This window comes from Lineus longissimus, chromosome 3 (assembly GCF_910592395.1).
Source record: "Lineus longissimus chromosome 3, tnLinLong1.2, whole genome shotgun sequence".
In the NCBI taxonomy this organism is placed as follows: Eukaryota; Metazoa; Nemertea; class Pilidiophora; order Heteronemertea; family Lineidae; genus Lineus; species Lineus longissimus.
In genome coordinates this window covers 18955552-18975913 of record NC_088310.1, presented here as the reverse complement: position 1 = coordinate 18975913, position 20362 = coordinate 18955552, and the positions used below count along the sequence as shown (strand labels likewise).

The following is a 20362-nucleotide window of genomic DNA, read 5'->3' as shown; positions in this document are numbered from 1 at the left end:
TATGAAGTTGGAATATTTACCTGAGCAACTTGCTCAAACAACCGACCACAACAACATGATGTCCAATTGAGATCCGAACCCTGACTACTTTATTGGCTCGGATGTGTGACCTTGCTATATTTCCTGTTAAACCAAATTAGATGTGACCTCACAATGAATCTCTTCCACTTATGCCTAATTTCATTTAGAATTCTATGTCATCAGGTTAAAATGCGGATGAGGTTTTATAAAATTAATGTCACCTAAAAGTATCCAAATGATTTATTCATTCAGTTGTCCTATTGTCGGGTCCAAATGACTGATAATGCTTGCAGTTTGATTTAATTGGTCAGGTCATCTGATGAATAACAAATATCTGAATTTTACAAATATCAATTTCTTTAGGTTTTGTTAATATATCTGATCTGTTGACTCATTGTCACATCCTTGTCACAGCCATTGACTGATTGTCACATCTCTTGAGTGAACCTCACATCAATTGACTGATATTCACATCCGTTGAGTGATTTTCACACTTATTGACTGATCATCACATCCATTGACTGATCATCACATCCACTGAATGTGACATCCATTGACTGAATGTGACATCCATTGACTGAATGTGACATCAATTGACTGATTGTCACATCCTTTGACTGATCGTCACATACATTAACTGATTGTCACAACCTTTGATCATCAAACGTTGCAACCAAATTTCAAGAGTACTGTATGGATTTAATATACTAGGTTTGTCCTCGTCTACGTGGGTCGTAGACAGAGTACCCTCACCTTCCCCTTCTTTGCCACTTGTTTTCTTTAAAGGATGAAAAAACTACCAAGTAGCTACACAAGATAACAAATGTGCCTTTCTTCTGTTGATGCTTATTAATATGCCCCCAAAGTGATAACTCGTGTGTGTTTTCTCTTTAGCCCCTCGGGATGGGCTGCTTTCATGTTATTCTTTTAATTCAGTGAGGTGGCTGGGAGGTTTTTTTTGTTCAAAGACTTGAGGGGAGGGAAAATAGTTTGTCAGGGTGACAAGATTGGATTGGTGAAAAAAAAGGATCAGGGATTGGCATTGTCGTGATAGAATGCAGGATCCGTGAGTGCAAAAAGGGGACATTCAAATATTTTGAATAATCCTAAAGATAATGATGGTGTGATATCTTATATAGGCCTTTGTAAGAAAATAGAGATATGAATATGAAATTGAGATGCCTGCTTGCTCTCTTGATTAAGCATAATGTCTTATCTTGATTCTTTTACTTCATTTTTAGTGGTTTAGTGGTTTTGACAACAGATGAGCAACATTGCTTTGCAGCACACAAAATTCAGCATATATGTTAAACCAACAGATTGTTACAAATATTGAGTAACCAATAGAGAATACTTTATTTCAAGATGGATTACGGAAGTTCTTTTGCATGCAATGAAAACAAATTATTTTTGCACCAAATCTGTAAATACAAAACACCCATGAAAGTCTGCCAGTTTGCAGTATGAGATGTAAAACATATTTAATACTTGTGCATGATCGCATGTTTGCCGTGATTATTCCCCACACCATATTGTATTCTGCTCGCAAGCACCCTCTAGATTTATCCAATTAAGTAGAGACCTCTCTTAATTAACATTTCATTAGAAAAGAATGAGCAACGGAACACTGCCTGAAACCACACAACCTCTGACACACGGCTCTTGTAATAAATTTAAGAAAATATTTACAATAGCTGGGGAGGATTAGCCGCAGGGCTCTGACGATTAAAAGGGTCCACAACCAATGGCAAGAATTGTCACTAATTCAGATATTAAAGCGTCAGATTACAATAAAATTGAAAGATTTGATGCAATGTTTATTCACTGCGTGTTCACATGTTCTGCACTGACTGTCCGCTGCTTGTTAATGGCCGCTAGAGCAGCTTTTCTCGAGCGTTTTTCTCTCGCCCTTGTGTGGTTGATCGAATTATGTCGATGTGTGATAGTGGAAGTCACGGATTCGCTGTCACTTGTGATGATTGACATGCGATGGCGACAGACCAGGCATACATTATGGGATGCGTGCAAGCTGCTGAGGAGGTGGATCATTGATGCATCTCTCAGAGGATGATGTATGGCCTCCGGTTTGCATGCATGGAATAATTTGGTTTTTTGGGGTATTTTGTCATTATTCTATGTATATATTTTTGGTGCAAGGGGAATCTCAAATTAGATGACTGCTAAGTCCATCCTTATAAGAAATTACATTTGCTCTTAGGCAGTAAAACCCTTTGATAATTGTCTCAATAAAAGGCCTTTGAACTCTATGTCAATGCAAGCAACGTTACTGATTGTCTGAGATCATGGCCATGGCCTTTATCAGATGATGAAAAAATTAAGGGGCCTTAATTACACATCACAACTCTGAAATAGAGGTACGAGTAGTTTTTTGGTCATTAGGAATTCAAATCACATTTTAGAGGCTTACTGATACATTTGATATCTATTTCGAACCACATATCTACTCCCCCACTCAATGATAAACAATAAATTAAGCATCTATGAACATTCATTGATGACTAGTTTCTTGAGTAGTCCGCTTTAGAAGTTAATGTCCGCATCCTCATTGGCTGCTGGGTAAAAACTGCTTACGTTAGCTTTTTCTTAAATCGAATGTCCTGGTTGAAGATTTGTGAACCTTCATGGATAGATATGACATAGATCGACGTTTAAATGGACGACATAAATATGTCTGGCTCTATAAATACCTTTAGAAAGTGTGGAAGTCAAGTTATAAGTCATATTATGTTGATACAAAAACTCTCACTTAATCAATCAAACTATTAAAAATTATGACACAAGCCTTTTGAATATATGGATGTTTGGTCAAAGATAAAATATTTGCGTGAATAAAAGTTTGTTTGGTGTCTGCGACGGTTGACTTTTCTGGCTCGATGAATGCAGTAAACCAGGCATTGTACAACTACCGTAGGTTTTAGCTCCTACCCAGCTATTATCATGGTAATGAGGAGTGTTTCAAAATAATTTTGCAAGCGATCATAGGACAATATCAACTATAAATATTCTATTGCTCTTGGTTGAAGATGCTTTCTCATTCATATCTGTTGACACAGATATGTCACGATCAACAGTGTTAAAAAAATTTGATCTGTTTTGCCTCAGCAAAAATAATATTCGTCTAGGGTTTGGCTGTGTTTGGGCGCTGTTCGCTCAAAGATTTCAGGTGTGGACTTCAAACCTAAGCTGTCCAATTGTTCATAAGTTGTCTGGCGGACTATGCATAGTTCGCAGGTTTGATGTCGGGCTGCAGTTGTATAACCTGTCCTGTGGTTTACAATGGCCTTACTGAACTTCACTGACAGTTTGACGAGAAATTACTTTCGGATATTGAATTTTGGATTAATTTCTGTAGTGGACTATCTTTAATTTGACCTGATAAGGTGACAGTTAACCAGGTAAGTTGGTCGTTAGTTCAAAGTGCCCTCTCATGAAATTATCTGGGATTTCCTTCGCAGCCAGGTGCCAACATGAAATATTCTTTGGTCAGCAAAGCTTCATTGAAAGGTTTCAACTACCAACACATGTTACACTACAAACACCATAGTAGGGTACCAGCAGTGTTTACACTGCTGTTGGGTACTGATAGTCAGTCAACTGGCGATAGGTGAAAAGCCTGCTATCAGATTGTGATGACAAGGAGAAATAGTGGTGGGCCATTCCATAGACTTGGGAACGATTAGTTGTGAGAAATTTGACTTTGATCCTTCTTAAGAACACTCCCCTTAGATATTGCATCTATGGTATTTCTACTCATTGACAGTTAGTGATGAATTGGAGACTATCCAGTAGCAGTTATTGAAGGCAAAGAGCAAAAAGAGCCTAATAAAAGTAATTGATGTTTGAACCTACTGTGGTATGTGGGTGACTTAAATGAATTATTTTATTATGGTTAGTGTATGCTTCAAGTTTCATGTGGACTCATGTTTGCTGATATCACTCTCGGAGAAAAAAATTATGATGACAAAAACAGGCACACCACAAGCAAAGAGTTCAAAGAAGAAGACTTGGCAAGCGGGCCATCCGTAATTGCCCATGGTCGTTGGAGCCAAATCATCTGTATTTCATTTTTTTAAGGTGGAGGATGGTGCCTCCTTTCCTCTGCCTAGTTGCGAGCAAGAGATCTATGCAAGCCACCAGGAGCGCCAAAGCTGAAACTGAAAGCAGACTTCTCTCTCAGCAGGTTGCAAGAGGTGCAGATGTTGTGTCAAAATGATACATAAATTTCTCCAGCTGAGATTAGCCCCGAGGTGTTTGAGGCACTGTTGTAGTGACACCCTCAGTGTCCCCTGGGTGCCTTGAGATAACATCTAGTCTACCCCGAGGCTAATAAATTGTCGAGGCGATCCAATGGATTTCTCAGTCAATATTGATGTGGTTAACCCACCCCTGACGATGGAATCTTTAGAAAAATCAATGCACATCTGTCTTTCAGTCTAAAAGTTGTTCTCTCAATTGGTCTTGGGATAGCTGTTAAAGTCACTTCACTTGCATAGCCTGTCACTGCTGTTTAGGGTAGGTATCAATTATGACCACCTTTGACGGGTGGAGCTGGGGGCCCAGGCCCCCTGTTTTTTTAGAAAATTCTTTGAAATTGACCGTGAAGTTTTGGAATTTGAAAAACGTCTTTGAAATTGGTCATTTTAATGCTTGTGTAGTGACACCCTTTTTTGTAACCTTAGATCTGCCTCTGCTTAAAACCTTTCAGTATAATTTTAGGATCCAGCTTCCGAATTCACCGAGCTGTGACTTGAATCCAGAATTTACTGAGAGTACAATATGTGTGATTAGATTTAAATTCTGGTTTCACTTCAAAGATCTGATATACATATGATCAAGTGATTGGGATAGTCCATGTAAAATTCATATATGAATTATATTTGGTATTCACTGACTTTGATCATCATAGAAAGCTTGAAGAGATTTAGAATATGATTATCAAGCAGTAAAGATTCTATTGACAAGTTGGAAGATTGTGCGGAACCCAGCACCAAATACGTACGATGCCCTCAGAAAACGGTACGTTGGAGGATTGTGTGGGACCACACATATATGGATAAAATTCGGGTTTATTTATTCTCAGATGCAAAAATTAAGACATATCTCACTTGTTGATGCACATGTTATCAAAACTGTGATAAAAATTCCCCAGGAAAAAAATCTGCGCAACAAACCATGTAATTTCAGCTTCTATTGTGGACATTTTTTCCTAAGAGTCCTCTTTGTGGTGGAAAAGCAGGGAAACGGTGTCAATTGTCTTTCACTTTATTCAAAGTAGATGCTTGTCAATAGGTTATATTTTCACCAGATTTGAATGCGCTAGACAGATCAGGGACACTTTACCGGTTGAATGGATACTACATTATAGGCAAGGCTTTACTGGAGTGCAGCCAAAGGACTTGCCGCCTTTACTGTGAGCCACTTGGTTGACATTCCCCTCGACTGTTTTCTTGTCACTCTATTCCTCTGCTACTTTACATTTGATATCTCCTGTGCCACCACATCCCCCCATCCTGATCTGTCTGTGTCTGCACCTCTCTTACGACCCTGGCACTCTCTGCATTGCGGGATACAACATCCATCCTGTGTGTCTGGCATTATTCCCTTTGTTGTTTGCTCCCAACATTTTCAGGGAGCCACTCCATCAGTATCTTAGAAATCCTTGCTGGTTCGATTGGCTGTGAAAGGCACATCCAAACCAATGTAACCTGCTCTTTTTCACCAACAGTGAGACTGGAGGTTGCGCTGCACTTCGCCCCTTTGTCCTTCTGGACACAAAGCTGACCAGAATCACCAGACCATACAACCCCTCATCTTCATTTGGATGCTGGCTGTCTCCTCGACATAAATACAGCCAACTTCTAAGGTTTCCTGTCCAGTTCTTACCTCATACATCCGCTGGTTCTTTTCTCTGAGCAGATATACTTGTTCGTAAGTGTTAATACCCTTTGATTAATCAGATGCGGAAGCCGTGTAACGTTCTGAACACCGCTTGGTCATTTGGTACATCAAATATTCACATCAGATACCAGCAGTCATAACATTATTACCTTGACTCGGAGACCTGTGAATTACTCTCCAATTGACTCTCAAGATCGAGGGGAAATTTGAGAAAATTTCCCTCGGAAAACAATTTGTTGTGCTGAGGAGAAATGATGTGAGGACGTTGGTCCAGTTCATTCGGCCAGGCTGGATTAGGCAGTAAATGGTGTGTGAAGGCTCTTTATGGCCTTGTTGGCCATTATTGTCTATAAATCTTATAAAAAGAATAATGTCGGTGATCAGTGACTCTAATGAATCGATCACTTCTAGGCTTAGTCGGGCAGTGGACAGTCCTGGTCGTTCAACATCATAGGTTGAGATTGGTGTCTGGTACCTCTGCAGCCAAGGTTCCAAACCTTTGGTGAGGGCGGAATACCTTTTCCAACGTCCTGATATTGGGATATTTTGGCTGTATCCCGTTGCAACTTTCTACACCTGCTGAATTATCCTGACTCTTGTATATTATGAAAAAAACACCAACTTTTTAAGGTCGGAAAAACACGTTTACAGTCTGCAGTAACATTGGAATGGAAATAGGTCATTCAAATGAGCCTTTGAATGTATCGGACTATATGGCAACCTAAACATAGTCAAGCCCTCCACTTCCAATCATTCTCAAATAAAATGTTTGTTACCAAAGTGATAGTGCTAAATCGCTCTTGTTCATCGCTGATTATTATGCATGGCACATTCGAATAATCTTGCACTGACCAAAGACGACTTTCAACGGCTTTTCGCTGTTCCGCTTCAACTTTTCTTCGCGGGAACAAGCAGCGATTATAACGGTACATCTCGTGAATTATACATATTCTCTCCCATTAGCTGATGAGCTCATATTGAAGCCAATGTAATACCGATCAATGCGCTGGAGAACCGGGGAACCCGACGTTGTGTGAACGCTCCAACAACGCACAATAGATTTATCAAGGAGATTCAATGACTCTTGAACTCAATGAGAGGCATAAGGTCATCAAATCAAACACCATTACCAACAGAATGGTGCTAATTTAAGTATCGACAATGAATACTGCACTGAAAGATATTTTTCTGTGATTTCTCCTTGCACGGACATTCCTAGACCCATGAGATTCTAAGCCATTTGTAATAGGAAATTTTTCATTGTCTCAATAATTGCTTTTCTTCTTATATAAATGGAGCGTGGAATTTGATTATTCAATTTGCCATATAGGTGTGAGACTAAATGACTAGCGTATAGAACCCGTTGATTCAATCAACGCCAACCAAATGAAGCCATCAAGCATTGTATGTTAAACATCGCGGTGGGTGATAAATGGCGCTCACTAAAAAGAAAAGAAATCACGCTGAAATTCAAAAATTATAAGTCGCTAGTTTTACTGTTTGGTTCGATTAAGTAATGAGTGAAAATAATGACGAGGTTGTTGGAGCATTAAGGATGATCCATTGTGATTAAGTACGAGCCGCGATGGCCGCCTAGAGCAGACGCACAACGTCAGTGGAAAGATTAGCATGTGGCGCATCTCATTCATCATATAAAAGGAGAGACTGCGAGCGTGGCGCGATTGAGACACGTACGGACAGTGACGTACCGAGTGCTTTACTGGACATTAAGATAAACTCGCGTTTCTTAACTCGACGTGCACGCACCAAGTCACGATCATGTTCCCTATGCTAGCTTACGGGCGGCAATCGCCGATCGAGCAGCGATTCCAGCATTCATGGTAAGCTTCGTGTTTTCTACTTTTTATGAATTTTGATGAAGATAATTTGTGCGTTTGTTCGGTGTTGGTACCTGCTTCGGTTCCAATAAGATTAGATAAATATTTAAACACAGCCCGCGTGTGATTCTCAATAGGAATCAATTGGCTATGAAATAATTTTTATCGAGATCATATCAACCCTTATTTTATGAGAAATTTTATTGCACGAGTGCAAGTTTTAGGTAATGTTTATGACGCTTCGGATCACTCTTTTTGATAGTTGATAAAAGTTGCATGCACGCGGAACCTCTTGGAATGCAAGTCGGGTAACACGATGTCTTTGCAACAGCCTGCACGGATGTGGAGTGAAATTTAACTAGATTGAACGTATGAAATTAAAACTCAGTGCTAATTCAGTCACACACTTGGTGGGTCGTTCTAGCTCTCAGGAATTAGCAGAAGGGACTTGGAGATTTACAAAAATGAAGGTAGGAATTGTATTGTTTCATTAGAATAGATAATTCTAATTAGAAAGAAATTGAATCTTTTAAAAATTTTAAGATGTTTGATTATAGATCTATAATTTGTTCTTTTGAAGTTGGCCTTAGTCGTTTTACTTTTCACTGAAGGAGTTGTCAAGGTTCGATCAGTTCAGATGAGAATTTTGTGAAAGAAATTTTGGATAAACTGTATTTCTAAAAAAGCATGTTTGCTCTTCTGAATTTCTGAATAAAAAAGTACTTGATATACTAAAAGTATTACACATGAACAAGCAAAACAACAAATATTTCGTACTTTCATTTTTTAACACTTTCTTTAGAAAAAAATGGTTCTGTAATTTGTAAATGTCCTATCCTTTTCTTTTTGCCATGATCGTTTTCAACACTTTTTATGGTATTGGTCATTATCATTTCAGTAAACGCAATATCTGAAAATACCTTTACTGTCCTTAGAACTCAGACATGTTAGATATTATTGCAGTTGATCATTATAAGTTTTGAACTAGAATATCCAAACGATTCACTTTAGTCTTATCATGAGTGCAGGCCAAGTAGATTTGATTATGAAGAGGGATCTATCTATTCCATTTTTTTTCATTTTGGGTATTTTCTGATTAGATGACGCACAAGCAGATAACCCACTAGATCACTTAATATTTTCATTATTTTGTTTTAAATGTTGCATTTTACTTGGCTAGGATAAAACAATCGCTTCATCTTGTGGCTTGAAAAGACAGGCAAATGATATAAAATAATATTATATGATTAATCCTACAAGGGGTTTGTGTTTTAAGTCCTCCTTGATGAATATGGTGAATTGAATATTATTTTATAACTTCCTTCCACCATAATTTGTTCTTTTTCACTGTTGCAGATAGATCTGTTTACCAGTACCTCATGTTTTCTTTGACTGGTAGTGTTTAAAAAATCACCACTGATTATTTGTGATGCTCTGATATTTCTGTGGATGTATTTCGACTGAGAATTATTTTACATCATATTCAAGTCCCTTCTTTTTCTTGTCTGAGTTTTCACGCAGGAAATCTCCCCTTATTTTCATACAAAATATCCTTCATATGATTTATTTGCTATGTATGACTTCAATCATTGTGTATGATACATAAGCATATTCAAATATTCTATTTAAATCTAAAAAAATGAATTCGAAGTTATATTTTCTTGTGGGAATATTAGTCAGCTCCTAATCCAATTGAATAATGTAAATTACTGCCTCCAATTCATGATTTCATTTCAGGAAATTTCAGTTCCAAATTGAAATCATTTGATCAGTCATCCTGAATCCTCTTGGTAGGCCCTTGCTCAGTGATGAAGCCCCAAAGGGATACTTAGTCAGGCCTACTCAACGATGAGGCCATTTGGGGGTGGTTACTCATAGTGGATAGGGGAATACCATTTCCCATCTTTGATTGAGTCAAAAGTTTTTCTAATCATCCATTTGAGTCAATAAGTTCTACGATATATTCTAAATGTTTGTCATGAAAATTTATATAAAAATGATTGCGAAAATGGTCAGTTGCTTCTGATATAGGTGAAATTTAAGTTAAACTAGCCTCCATGAATACACTGATGATGAAAGAACCAATCAGATTATTCTGTCATCAGTGTACTAGATATAAGTGTTTTGATGCATGACACTAAACTGAACTTAAAAATAAGTTCACATAGAGTGCCTTAGCAGAAACAGTACATTTGCCAAAGATTGCCAGTTGATTTGGTCAATTCTTTGCAGCAGTTGGCATTTTTGACGAATTGTTTGCCACCCCTTATGCAGGAATGTAACTTGAAAAGATAATGTTTCACCCATATTTATACCTATTACAGTTTAAAGACTGGTCTGTCACTTTGTTATCAAAGAAGATGGCACAGTAATGCCAATGGTAATTTATGAAGAAACTACCTGAACTGTAGTCATCTGGGGCAAAAAAAATCTTGTTTTATGAACTCAAATTAACCCAATTTGGATTTCATCCTGAAAAGGTGCAAAGAGATGCAATTGAGAGTAGTTTAAAATCCAGCTAAATCACCAAGTCTTCAATTTTGAAATAGAGTTTATTAGAATTGTAGGAATAAATTTGAAATGATCATTTCGGGCCACATGGGAGTACAGAGATATTCGATTTTCTTCTGTATAATATCATAAAGGCGACTACAGCTTACACGCACAGTCGATTGAAACTTCTAGCATTAAGATGACTGTAAAGGAAATTGATGTAAAGTGAACTGTTCTGTATTTTTGTGTAACCATTTTTGTGAAATTTGAGGTTACAAAAGATGAATATTGATAGCCAAAAAATGAAAAATAGAATTGGTTTCCCTCTTGGAAGTCCATCTACACTTGGTCACAGAAAATTGTCTAGTGCTGTCAAGTATATTTTTGTTAAAAACTGGGAATAGCTAGGCGATTCTTTACTGGTTTAGAGATTGTATATTCATAATATAATGTTAACATATTTACACTAAATAATGTTAAACAGTAAAGCCTAGGTTTTATTGACAGAAATGATGATCAGAAGTGTGCATGCTTGTCCCAATCTGAATGGAATTAAGTGATGGAACTTGCCGTCACTTGCTCTAACCTTATGTCATTATTGCTGGGCCACTTGACATGTCCCCTGAGGCGAAATCTAAACAATCAGTTAAACACTTCTTCCTATTGTAAAAGACTTGCCATCAGAGGGCGAGCTGATTTATTCTTGGGATTAGCTGTACATCCTCTGATTGAAATTTCAAAAGAATTATGATTAGGCATTATTAGAACTTGGGATTGTGTTGTCTTGATTCTTTTGTGATTGGAGGCAATATCACAATGCGTATTTCAGTTGTAAAGGGTAACATCTTTCAGTTATATTCAGCAACATCTTTCAGTTATACATATATGTTGGGCATAAATGATTCTAAGGCCATTTTTCGTCCCCAAGGTAATTTGACCTGGGTGGTTCATTTTGATGTGATTTCTCATCTGTCTGACATCATGGAATTGGCCTCCCCCAATCAGAGACACACCTCTGTGTTTGACGCTGCATCGTTCCTCCATTACTTCCCGGGAACCATCTATACATCCTTAGGTGAGAAGTCTGCATAAGTAGGAGCAGAGAATTCCACTGAGCGAGAAACTCTTTGATACTCTAGGTTGTATTTTGATATTCATAGCAGCGGCTAACCTTGGCTTTGGTTGTTTCTGCGCTATAACTAAAATATTTTACAAGGTCTGGCCTATACTCAAGAATGTTCCTCTTGTCTCTGTTTTGAGCACCTCGTCAACTCATTCATGATTGTCCCGCAGGGGATTCTAAAAGCGTCAAGTCATCACCAGAGTTTGATTTCTCTTTTAATTAGTGTATTTATGCGAGGTGCTTGCTGTTTGATAGTTTTGATTGCTTGTGGGTCCCTAGAGTTTTATCTTGTTTATTGGTAATGATTAAGAACTGTTGGCATTTAATGTTGATTACACTTGGGGTGATTGACATGAAGATTTAATGGAATGAACTAGTACCAGGCTCTATTGGAAGTTTTTGTATTACTTACCTATGGCTCTTCTACCCTCGTCGGGCATGATGGTTTCGTATGATTATTATCAAACGGTTTGGAGGCTAGTAGGATGTTACTTAGATGCCAAAGCTCGATACAGGCCTGAAAATTACCATTCCCTTCTGATCATGTAAATCCTTCCATTGTCAAAAGTTTTGGAGTCTTCGGACTGTCTCCTCTTTTCCAAGTATCTCTTGTGTCAAAGGATGTTGGGGATTTAATGTGCATCAGGCCAAATAAATTTATAAGCATAGAAATAACGTTTTCCTCTTCTTCTTGGCGGCAGTTCTTTAGAAATAACCTAGTCGTTGGATGCAGTGTAGAACTTTAAACTTGCCAAGGTCTGCCACAAAGCGCCTAACAATAACTGTCACTGTTACTGGTCTAAACAGAGGCACACTATAGGCTTTCAAGAAGCTGCTCATGAAATCTAGTTGATAAGTTTATCAATCCAGAATTTGCATTTGACCTGAAAACTTCTGCTTGCCACCTCCAACTTTTCTTGATGTTAAGGAAGCTTCTAGAATAAAGAGATGATTGTCAACATCTTAAGGTTAATGACACCATAATCTTGACTGAAAGCATCCTTGTCGTTGTGATGGGAAATGCACATCCGAGTCAGGCTTCTTACGCGTAAGGAGCGCCGAAGAAATTAGTCGCAAAACAAGATTATCAGACTCTGACGAATTATCTTAAGAGATGATGGCATCTCGGGAAGCTGGCATTATTGAAAAATGGTCATTGTTCCATGTGATTGCACCCGAACGGAAGGACCCCATCGTCTAAAGGAGAAGTCCCGAAGAATATGAATACGTTTTTAATGAACAATTTCTAGTGGTTTATCGAAGTTATTTCACATTAAGGTTGTTGTGAGGTTAATGTAGGGTCATTATAATATTCCTTTCGATGTCAGTTGCAGGAAATATTGTGACATTTCTTGATTACCCTTGATTTATCCGTAATTTGGATTAAGAGGAATAATTACCATTAACCTTTGTGGTCGTAAGGATGACTTTTGATAAAAATATAGAGATTTTGATGGAAAAGACATGGAAAAACTGTAGACCTTCTCCCCCTTTATTTTTCAATTCACAATTACTTCGAAATTTTTTTTTTAACCTATTAAAGGGACTCCACAGAAGGACACGAACTATAGTTCATCTCATCACCAGCAGGTGGACCAAATCGATTCAGTGTATGTTATAATTCAGACTATGAACATATTTTCAGCTTAAGGTAAAGTGGTACAATTATTGCCCCTGTACAGCTGGTAGTATACATTAGTGTATTAGCTTCACCACCATAAAAATGTTGTGGAATTATTTCCCAGACCAATCACAGTTTATAGTGAAAACCCCTGGAAGCCCATCACAATTGTAGACTTTTATTACTTCCTTTCTACAGAAAATTCCAAAACCAGCTTGAAGGTCCTAACACTTAAGATGCTGGTCCACAGCCATTTCTACTTTAGAAGTAACCATACCCTATTAGGAGCACAATAAACTCAGAATATACATACGCAGCGTCACAGTAGTTTATCAAGGCAGATTTTATGGTGGTGAAGCTGATGAACTCCCTGGCCGGTCCCCGCCCCCTCTGATACCAATAACACATTCTGACAGAAGGCAACACTCCCAAATTGCACCAGACTGACGGGAGGCATTGCTAGAGTGACAGGGGGAAAATTAACCCTGTCAAGAATGGGTGTGCTGTGTTGATTACCTGTCCCATAAAATGTCCAGGTCATCAGTGTGATGAATCAAAAGTCTTGATTTCATCCGAAACTACATGTATATTTTTACCCTTGGTATAAATTTGGAGGTACCTACTAGACAAGATACTGTCAAAGCCAGAGTGATTGAAATAGCAGTTGCTCTTTCACTAAATAGGTGAAAGGGTGGCTCAGAACATTGCAGTATCAGCAAATTTCAATTATATCACAGGAACAAAGTTATTATTTGAGGGGAAAGAAACACAGTAAAAACATTAGGATGAATAAATGTTTTTACATGTTTAAAGGGCTTATGTTGAAGAAAACCTTTTGGAGATCAGTGATTTAACCAACAGTTTCTAAAATGAATATGTGCTTCTCACAATAAGAACTAGGCCTACTTGAAATATCTCGAGCTGAGCCCTGTTCACAGTTTATGAAGTGGAGAGAAATCCGCAGAAAATTCTAAGTGTATGTCGGTTCTATCTCCTTTCTTTTTCTGATAATAGTGAGTATTTTCCAACATACTTTGCCATAGAAATTGCGTTAAAAAGTGGAGACAAACATTGACAAATAGGCCATATTTAGTTAAGCGCTGTTAGAAGTACCTTCAATGTTGCTTACAAGGAAGAAGTCTTGCCACTTACGCATTGAATAATATACAGTAACACGTTGAGTTTTTTATGTTGTCTGCTGCAGCAGTACTTTGAAAAGTTTTGAAAAGACCTCATTTTCATTTTAATGGGTTACTATGGAATTGAAATGTCTATTAAAAAAGGATTTCTATCTGATGTTATCTTGATCCTCACGCTTTGCTTTCAACAATGGTCTCCAACTTCGTGACAGTACGGCTAGAAACAGAATACCTCACAGTTTGCACTTTCAGAATGCCAGTCCTTGGACCCAGGTAAGGATATTTGCAATGTGTGTAACGTGAATAAATTCAAAAGGCTCTTGATAGTCCATTTGTCATGTTTGAAGTTATGATCATATCAAAGTACCTGGGTTTGATAACTTGCCTGACATGGCAATAAGAGGAAGGATAATGCAGTTGTATACCTCATTTAAACCCTAAAAGATCTACAACCATTGTTCTGATTGGAAAAAATATTATAATCAAGATGAAAACATCCTTAAAAAAATAGGTGGAGAACAAAAAAATGCTGATGGTATGAGTATTTCTGCCTGGTTTCACCTATTCTGTCTCATCTTCTAGAATGATGCTGGACACATATTGGTATTATTTTTCTTAGCTGATCTGGGGAAAAAGCGTTGGAGGGTTTCATGCTCTGGCTCATAGTATCTGTCTTATGTGATGTACTTTAAGATGTTTAAACCCAAAATGTCCGTGTTGAGAAATGCTGCAGACCTTTTGAGCGTAATCCTTTTTTCTTGGCTGTACTAGGGAGAAACTTGATTTTACATCAAGAGCACAAAATGGACTTGTGATATGACACAAGGTTATCTGGAAGTGTAAAGTGGTACACGTAAAGTTGCAACATTGCTCTGATTTTTAATTTCACTAAACTTGATCAGAGCCTTTCTTTTCTATGGATGGTGCAATTCAAAACAAAAGCCCTTCCTGATCTAATTCTTACTTCCAAAAATCTGAGCGATCATTGTTTGAGGAAAGTTGTATCCAACACCAGCTATTGATCACCAATACTATAAACCAGAGACACACTGAATATTTGTAACCACATCCAGGAATGACCCGGATCTACATAAAGAGAACAAAACAGACAAAGTCACAAGTTCAATCAGTATCGAGGTTGTAAAGCTCTAACCTGAAGCCATTAGAGCCGCCCCGATGAACTTAAAGGATGCAAATAGCAAGAGGAGATACGACAGAAGAAAGGAAAAGTCATTCATTGCGCGATGTCGAGTGTCAACGCTCATGACAAATCATTACTTGAGGTGGGAGGCAATTTGTTTTAATGTTGTCTTGGCGAGGATGACATCGCTGTTACATAGGACTGCCATCACTGGTATTACTCTAATCTCGAGATTGGCCCGGATTACGCGCATTACACTGATTATGCACTGCAAGGTTAATCCAATTACTACGCCAAGGTGGGCTAGATATGTACGCTGAGTAATTAGTGCACTGCTTAGCAAACTGTGCGCCACAATGATGCGAGCTTAGTCGTATAAATCCAACGTTAAGATGGGAGATGAAGAATATAGAAGAATATAAAGCTGGGAGAAAGTTGCAATGCTCATTGATTTTGGATGATTAAAACTTGTTGAGAGTTTACATAACATCGGTCATCCCCTTTTGTGGAAGCTAATCAACTGGTCTGATGACAGACGACACAAACGAGAATTTTCAATTTCATCAGATTTGTGATCATCCTTGCTTGCATTCTTGTGGCTGCTGGAAAAATGAATATGCTCTGATAATAGTCGTACATTGCACAGTTGACGGGAGACAAGAGGATTTGGCAGTCGGAGATGAAGACGTCATTCCTCCGCAAACAATTCCATATAACAGCGCAGACGTAAATTATTTTTCGACACGAGACAAGCGGCTTAATCATTGGGGGATTGGCTAGCTTTGTTTATAGAAAAACATGATGAAGGTCACTTGTTCTTGTCAAGAGTCTTGACAGGGCAAAGAGTAAAGACATTACCCAATGGAGTTGACACGTGAAATCTGGATTGAAGAAAAATTGGGGAGGGGGGAAGTATCACTTGAAGTGATATATTCAACATTTGCTAGTCGGGTTTCTGAAGGCATAATCTCAGTTACATGCATATTGGTATACAAGTGGCCCTGACGAGCATGCACATGGAAATTGTATCATCTGAAATCGGCCACTGCTGAGACTGGCCTCATGATTAGAGGACAACATGAACAGTACTCTACAGAATCATCATAATGTAAATATCCAGTTTGATACAGGAGGCCAAGCTGAACTCAGAAGTGGCCCTGAGCATCTGATGTGGCCATCTTATTCAGAGATCAAGTGGGCCTGACTTGGGCATTGGCGCTCAGCACCTTTGATCGTGGTTTGGAGATTGTTTTACTGAGCAGTGGCCCATACTGTCTGGCTGCGTGGCGATGACATTTTTTACAGGGGCCTGATGGACCTGAACTTGATACCAAATGGCTGCAACCTGAATAGTGCTAGCATGCTGCAGGGGACTCGTGATTTCAGTAGTGCCAAGTAGCACCTTCTACCAGTGCAGTGGTGCAGAAGCTCTCTTTTAAATTGGGGGGGGGAGCTTGTTGTGGCCACGTAGCATCTGTTACCCATGTATAGTGATGGCGACTTTCTTTTACTGAGGGCTCAACAGCCTGAACTCTGGAAAAAAATGTCACAGAAGAGGTGTTCAGTTTCTTCAAGGTTTCTTTCTTTCTTCTCTTTACAGCATCCTGGAGCTAAGAAAGGAAAAATCGCGAGATGCAGCTCGGTCTCGTCGCGGCAAGGAGAACTATGAATTTTATGAGCTAGCGAAAATGCTTCCACTGCCTGGTGCCATCACCTCGCAGCTGGATAAAGCATCGATAATACGACTGACCATCAGTTACCTGAAACTGAGGGATTTCTCAAGTCATGGTGATCCTCCATGGAATCGCGATGGACCACCACCCAACAAGTCTGTCAAGGGTGAGTGTAAGTTATCATTTTTACTTATTTTTCACTTTTAGTTTTGCTGTATTGTGCTGTGTGCTGTTTCCTTTCCAATTAAACAGGAAATAACTTTCGGACAAATATTTTATTTCAAAGGGACCTTTCAGAAATCAGTTATGCACAGAATTGGATTTGTTTTAAGAATATGAATATGAATGTATGCAATCTGTAAATTTCTGAATGTCTACACTGTTATGCAGGGGTATGTTGTTGAAAAAGTTTGCGTTGAATTTCGATCAGTGCTGTGGAGTCAAACAAATCGGTATGCATGTCAAAAGCTTGGGTTTCTATCTTAGATAGAATGTGTGTAAAAACTCCATCGATTTTTTTTACTTGCAGTGTTAAAAAAGCGAAACCGTCGACTATATTCATTATGCCATTTGAAGTCTTTGAGTAGAATCTTTGAAAAGATAAATCCTCATAAAATTCAAATTAAATAGTATATTTCTCAACAGCAATGTGATGGTGGCTGCTGCAAGTGGTGATCTATGTAAATGAATGTTCTAACAGCTCCCTCTTGGTTCCTGTTTCCTCATTAGGCATTCTGGGGACATCCTCGCCTTCCATCAGAAGTTTTCTGACAGTGGCAAAAATCCATCTGAAGCTTTTCCTAATCTCATGCATAATTCCGCCGCATGTGACGGTGCGACCTCCCAGCTTTTGCCTCCGTCATGCATAATGCACGACTATCTCCCGACTTGGGCAAGCGAATGTCTAAAAGTGAGAGGTGGATCTCTAAACAAGACTAATGAAGTAGACGGAGATAGCGGCTCGACAATGTCACTGTTGTCTTTTATATCAAACGAGTTGGAATCAGAATAATTGGGTTTAATGGTCATAGTAAGTGAATTATCTGCACTGATTGAATAAATATCCGCTCTGCTTTGTGGCCTCATTGGCTGTGATTTTCTCCAGCACCAATGTGCTATCTTTTCCGCTTCAGTAATTAGAGTTGGGTACAATGTGAAGTGATGAGTGGGTCTGATGTTTATCTTGTCATTCTTGATCCAAAGTTTCATTAAGGTGTGAAAATTGATGTAGCATTCCATTCTGTGTGTCACAGTGTCGTAGTATAGTTATGATTGAGGTTCATTACAACTTGAACATATCTGTTCAGCCTTCGTACAAGATATAGTATGTATCAGTTGAAGTTGTGAAGATGAATATGTGCACAAGCAGCCTTCACTAATTACACAAGTTGGAGATATAAATGATCAAAAAATGATTTAAATTATTTTTAAAAATTGTACATTTGTAGATATTATAGCCTGATAATTTGTGACTCAGAATTTAGACTATACCCAGTTTCACGAAAAAATGGCACTGCATGCAAAAAGACACTTAAATGGCTAGGGAAAATTTTGCATCGTTGTTGTCATGCTTTGTCAAATTCTTACCGAGTAACTATTTTCAGAGATACTTCAGACGTTGACATTCCAGATGAAATATAACATTTCGCAACCGTTGAATTTTCTGTGTGAAACCACCAAAAATCGTGTGCCATTTCCTCATGAAATGGACTATAGCTTATTGCTGTTCTCGCCCTCCGCCACTACTGCCCCAACCAATAGACCACATATTGACATCCTCCGCAAAACGCGCCAAACGAAATCCTATGGGAGCATATATCTGATTCGTGTCCGTTCAGTGAATTATCTGCCGTCATACACAGCTTGATAAATTATGCCAATGAGAAAACAAGAACGAACGGTACCGTCAGTAGTTGTGACTGATTTCTTTCACTCAACAAAAAGACACCTCTGTGTAGCTGTTACCAGAAAAATCAGTGTCTTGATCTGTAGACAATATCTTTAAAAATCTGAATTCTTTAAATTTTGTCGTCGGCGGCGCTGATCAGTTGTTTTCTCTCTCGACAGGTGGTCCTCCCAGGAGGCGGTCATCAACAGGGGTTGCCATGGAGATATTCGAATCAACGCAAGGGACGCACATTCTGCAGGTAATGGTCGGTAGTGCTTTCATCCTCTCGACCATATATAGATATTTGCCATTTCATCTGATCTCAATGCAACAGTTCATGATGGGGGATGCCATTTGTTGCTGGCGATGATATGTCAATAAGGGGCGGGCTCTGTGACTAATGTTTTGTATAATGATCAGTGATGTCTTTGAATGTTTGCTTGGTGTCTAGATGCTGGTATGGTTAAGGAATTGATACAAGCTTTCAAATCTGCCAGGTAGTGATTTATATTTTGATAGAGCTATCAAGTTAAAACCTAGTGGTCCTTGCTTGTGAAATCAAGGTCTGCTGCAATCAAACGAGGCTTAACCTATTTTTCATTACAACATTGATATCCTAAAGCCAAGGCCTTTTAGAATGAGATATCTGGTAATTGGTCCAAAACCATTACACTGCCTTTTATGAAAACTGCTTATTTGTGGTTGGCTTTGAGGACCTGAACTGATGTTTCAATTCATCTCTGCTAGTTATCACTAGTTTGACCTGTCCAATTGAAGTGATCTTACCTACCGTGAAACATCTTTGTTGGTGTTTTCAATCATGGGTGATATTGAAGTGGCTTACTGAAATTCCAATTTGATTTCCAAAGTAGTTCATCTTGGATCTGTTTGCATTGGCAAAGTGAAATTACGGAAAGCTAAAATGACATCAAAGGGTGTCCATTTAAGATTTTGAGATCTATTTTGGTTTGAAAAGAATGCCTATTGCAGGGATTATCTTTGATTCTCGGTCATTATTGCTCTGACCTGTGTTTTTCGAAGTGCTTGCATCTACTCTGATAGAAAGACATGGGATGTGACAAACATCACTAAACAAAACTATAGACATATACCAGTTCCTCTGTGGGTGGATGACTTCTACTCATTCAGAAAGGCAAGTCTGAACATACCCCCTTTAAGATTGTGGAGTCGCAATTTCTAGAGACTGACTTGATCTGTAAGTCGAAACTCGCTGAGCTATGTATCATTATCAGACGTCAATCTGGTCCATGGAGAAATCATCAAGAAATGACGAACCTAATGAAATCTACATCCCAACGAAATTCCCTCCTTCAAGCCTCACTTTCAATTAGAAGAATCGTCAAGATTAATTCATGCTTGTTACACGTGTGGAATAAAAAATCACAAAATGCTCGATGGAGGGGTGAAATTGTTGTTATGACATCTCATTATGGTGAAATTGGTAGCTAATATTGCCGCACAATTCTCTGGTGATCTTCGACCTAA

The 20362-nt window shown here is 38.5% G+C and overlaps 1 protein-coding gene across 4 annotated transcripts in view; it reads left to right on the top strand.

The window, feature by feature from the left end:
• The window catches only part of LOC135484108 (protein trachealess-like), a 68922-nt gene that overhangs the window by 24673 nt on the left and 23887 nt on the right, over positions 1 to 20362 (top strand). The window contains exons 1-3 of one of the 4 annotated variants that reach the window (XM_064765235.1): positions 3231 to 3437; positions 16896 to 17140; positions 19036 to 19115. In XM_064765235.1, the coding sequence (XP_064621305.1) occupies positions 16984 to 17140; positions 19036 to 19115 (237 nt within the window). In that variant the 5' untranslated portion in view covers positions 3231 to 3437; positions 16896 to 16983. Of the gene's footprint in view, positions 1 to 3230; positions 3438 to 7706; positions 7782 to 16895; positions 17141 to 19035; positions 19116 to 20362 lie in introns of those variants that run through there. The other 3 variants (XM_064765234.1, XM_064765233.1, XM_064765232.1) reach the window with 3 other exon arrangements.